This window comes from Alligator sinensis, unplaced genomic scaffold (assembly GCF_000455745.1).
Source record: "Alligator sinensis unplaced genomic scaffold, ASM45574v1 scaffold547_1, whole genome shotgun sequence".
Lineage (NCBI taxonomy): Eukaryota > Metazoa > Chordata > Crocodylia > Alligatoridae > Alligator > Alligator sinensis.
In genome coordinates this window covers 1,907,731-1,910,775 of record NW_005842217.1, presented here as the reverse complement: position 1 = coordinate 1,910,775, position 3,045 = coordinate 1,907,731, and the positions used below count along the sequence as shown (strand labels likewise).

General features: G+C 41.1%; 1 protein-coding gene across 3 annotated transcripts in view; it reads right to left on the bottom strand.

Annotated features, from left to right (window-relative positions):
• AGO3 (argonaute 3, RISC catalytic component) overlaps positions 1 to 3,045 on the bottom strand; it is a 65,246-nt gene that overhangs the window by 7,684 nt on the left and 54,517 nt on the right. For all 3 annotated transcript variants that reach the window (XM_025208048.1, XM_014521501.2, XM_025208049.1), the window contains exons 12-14: positions 2,920 to 3,045; positions 2,466 to 2,625; positions 732 to 822 (exon numbers count right to left, since the gene is read on the bottom strand). The exon at positions 2,920 to 3,045 is cut by the window's right edge and continues 77 nt beyond it. In XM_025208048.1, coding sequence (XP_025063833.1) covers positions 732 to 822; positions 2,466 to 2,625; positions 2,920 to 3,045 — 377 coding nt within the window. The remainder of the gene's footprint in view (positions 1 to 731; positions 823 to 2,465; positions 2,626 to 2,919) is intronic.

Sequence of the window (3,045 nt, the reverse complement as noted above, 5' to 3'; positions counted from 1 at the left end):
CTTTCCCTTCCCCTTCTATTCCCTTCTTAGTAAAGCTGAGAAGATACTTTTTCTTGGCTCAAAATTGGACTTTAAATGTTCCTCTTCAGGAAGGATCATTGGCTATTATTGTTATTATTGTTATCATTGGCTCGATTTTTTGCTCAATTTAGACACACCATTCTTTAGAAAGCACGGGTAGCCTTCCTAAGAAGCAAATAAACCTAGTCTGTGAAATATCAGACATTGTAACAGGAGGGCAACATTACCATATGACTGTCTTAAGATCTGACTCTAAAAACATCTCAACTTTGCCTGGCCAGAAGTAAGAAAATTACTAAAGATTGCTCTGTTAACACCTCTCTAAGCCCTTTTTAAAATTCTAAAAGACAGTGGTGATATCTGTCAGCCTGAATATTAGTAGAGAATTTAAAGCACTTATAATTCAGTTACATTTTCTTGAAGACAACTCATTCAGTGAACATCCCTCCTTACCTTATGGTCAAGTATTTTAAAATGCTAAAAAGCATGAATCAGAAGTCTCAAGTCTTACTTTTCCTGTAAAGCAGCCATAAGATTTCTGACAATTAAACTGGAAATGTATACATACAACTGGAAGACACAGTGGAAATAAATGCCATGAAAATCAGCGAGTTAACTTATAAAATTTCAGAACTCAAGTGTAGCTGTATTTTCTAGCCTGATCTTTTTATAACAAATTAACAAAACTAAACCACTATAACAGGACTCACAGCAGCAATGGAAGGCTTCTTTCCATCCCCAGCAGGTGGATGAGTGACATCTGCTCCCAAGAAGATCACTGGTTGTTGGAACACAGAAGGTCTTTAAAAAAAAGTGACAAGTCAACCTTGCACCAACCATTCACCTACTAAATTGCTCAGTCCCGGATTCTGTCTGAACTCACAACAGGATCCTGAGGGAGAAGACAGTTTTACCAACTACCCAGAAGATTAACTTTCAACAAGGAAATCAGTATCAGGCAAGTTGTAGAGAACTTCTGAACAATACCATCACCATTCCAAAATGCATCGGTTTACTTACAACTGGGCTGCTAAGAAGTTTACTTAAGAGCCACCACCTCATATTAAATGTACATCCCCTAAAAAGGCATTATTATTAATCATGGAAGCTATGGTAATGCCTCACGGCATTCAAGAACAAGTTGTCCATTGTGCCAAACACTGCACAAATATTACAAACGCTGGATCAGATGTAGTTACAGTGTACACACTATTCTGGGTGGCACTTCATGAAAGCAAGGTGGTACATTAAAAACTCTCACTACCCATTCTTATAGTCACTTAAGACTAAACTATAAGACTTCATATTAACTTTGGTTCCCTAAATCTGGCCCAGAGCTTTTCCAAAAGTATCGAGAGACATTCAAGGCTTTAATTAAAAAAAAACTGTTCTGTGGTAGTACATTACCCTCTGAACCCTTCACAGTTCCACTCCTTCAAAAGAAATCTGCTCTCATAACACTTGGGGCCAGAAAGGGAGTGTGTCCAGGCTCCAGGGTAGATACTGTTGCCCTCTTCTCGGTGCCAAGAAGCACAAGAGTATATATATGTCATACTAGCGACCTGTCCAAGTGAGCTCTCATTAGGAAAATCAGTGATATACTAGACCAAGGGTGAGCAAAATGCGGCCTGCAGGCCAGATGCGGCCCGCCATGCCATCCTATCTGGCCTGCGGGACCCCTAAAAAATTTAGAAAGTTAATACTGCCCCCGGCTGCCTGTCATGCGGCCCTCGATGGCTTGCCAAAACTCAGTAAGCAGCCCTGCACCCAAAATAATTGCCCACCCCTGTACTAGACTGAAGATCAAGAGAGGCAGTAGAAACCTAGACACTCAAGCAATTAAAAAAAAAAATTAACTGGGATAAAGCACTGGAACAATAAAGCATCCTGCCCAGAAAGATGAACTCTCTCCTGTTACATAGAAGAGGATAAATACTTATGATATATGCTGTACCCCTAATAGCACACAGAACCAATGTGTTCTTAGTTCTGTGGGATCCTAAGTTTCTATTAGGAGAGCCACCAGAGATGACGTTTTTACTTATTTATTTGATTTATACGCTGCCCATCCAAAAAAAGCTCACGGTGGCTTACAAGAGAAACAGAATACTTATAAAATAGGAGAATGACACAATATTTCCATTCAAAAGGCAACACCCTCTTATCATTCACTGCATGTATAGCATAGTGGTCCAACACCCAGGTCGGGGGGACTTTCGTTTACCAGCTTCTGCTTAGAGACTCAATTAATTTTGACACCTACTGAGGATGATGCAATACCTCACCTCTCCCTTACCATACCTGAAAAGAAGAAACCTGAAGTCACTGGCAAATCAGGATGTTTTGCCAATGGAAGCACCACTGGTCCCACAGAGAACACATGGGAAACTAAAAACCCTCCAAAATCAAGTCCTAAAGCAACCCTCACTAAAATAAATTCTTACCGTTGATGAGGTACAAGGATGTTGTTGATTCCTCCTAGTTTAACATTAATCTTTAGGCACAGGTTGGAGAGAGTCTGTGGAGATGTTTTTATGACATTCTTGACTTGAACGCACTGTGTGGCCATTCCCAACAGTGTATCTCCCACACGTTTCACCTCCGCTAAGAAGCAAGCATTAAGTTAATTTTAATACACCAGAGACAAGTAATTAAATGTCTGAAATACAAGCCAAGATTAGAACTTAGCCAAAGCCACCGTACTTCAAATTTACGCTCCATCTTGTTAACTCCCCATTAAATAAATGCCCTGACCCCCTTCCCATGCAGTATCACTTAGGGCAAAGCACTTGGTTTCAGATGCCTAGGAGGACAGTCCTCTAGACTTTACCAACTGAGCAGCAAAGACCGTTGCTAGAACACCTGAGCCAAGATGTCCGTCCTGAGATACTCCCTTACCGTACACAGGCGTTTTCCCTGGCAGGATAACGATGATGAGCTGGAGCCCTGAGTAGGTGTTCTTGAGGTGCCGGAACATGGGCTCCACACTGTCTGCCCCCTGTGCATATTTACAAAAGCATGGCT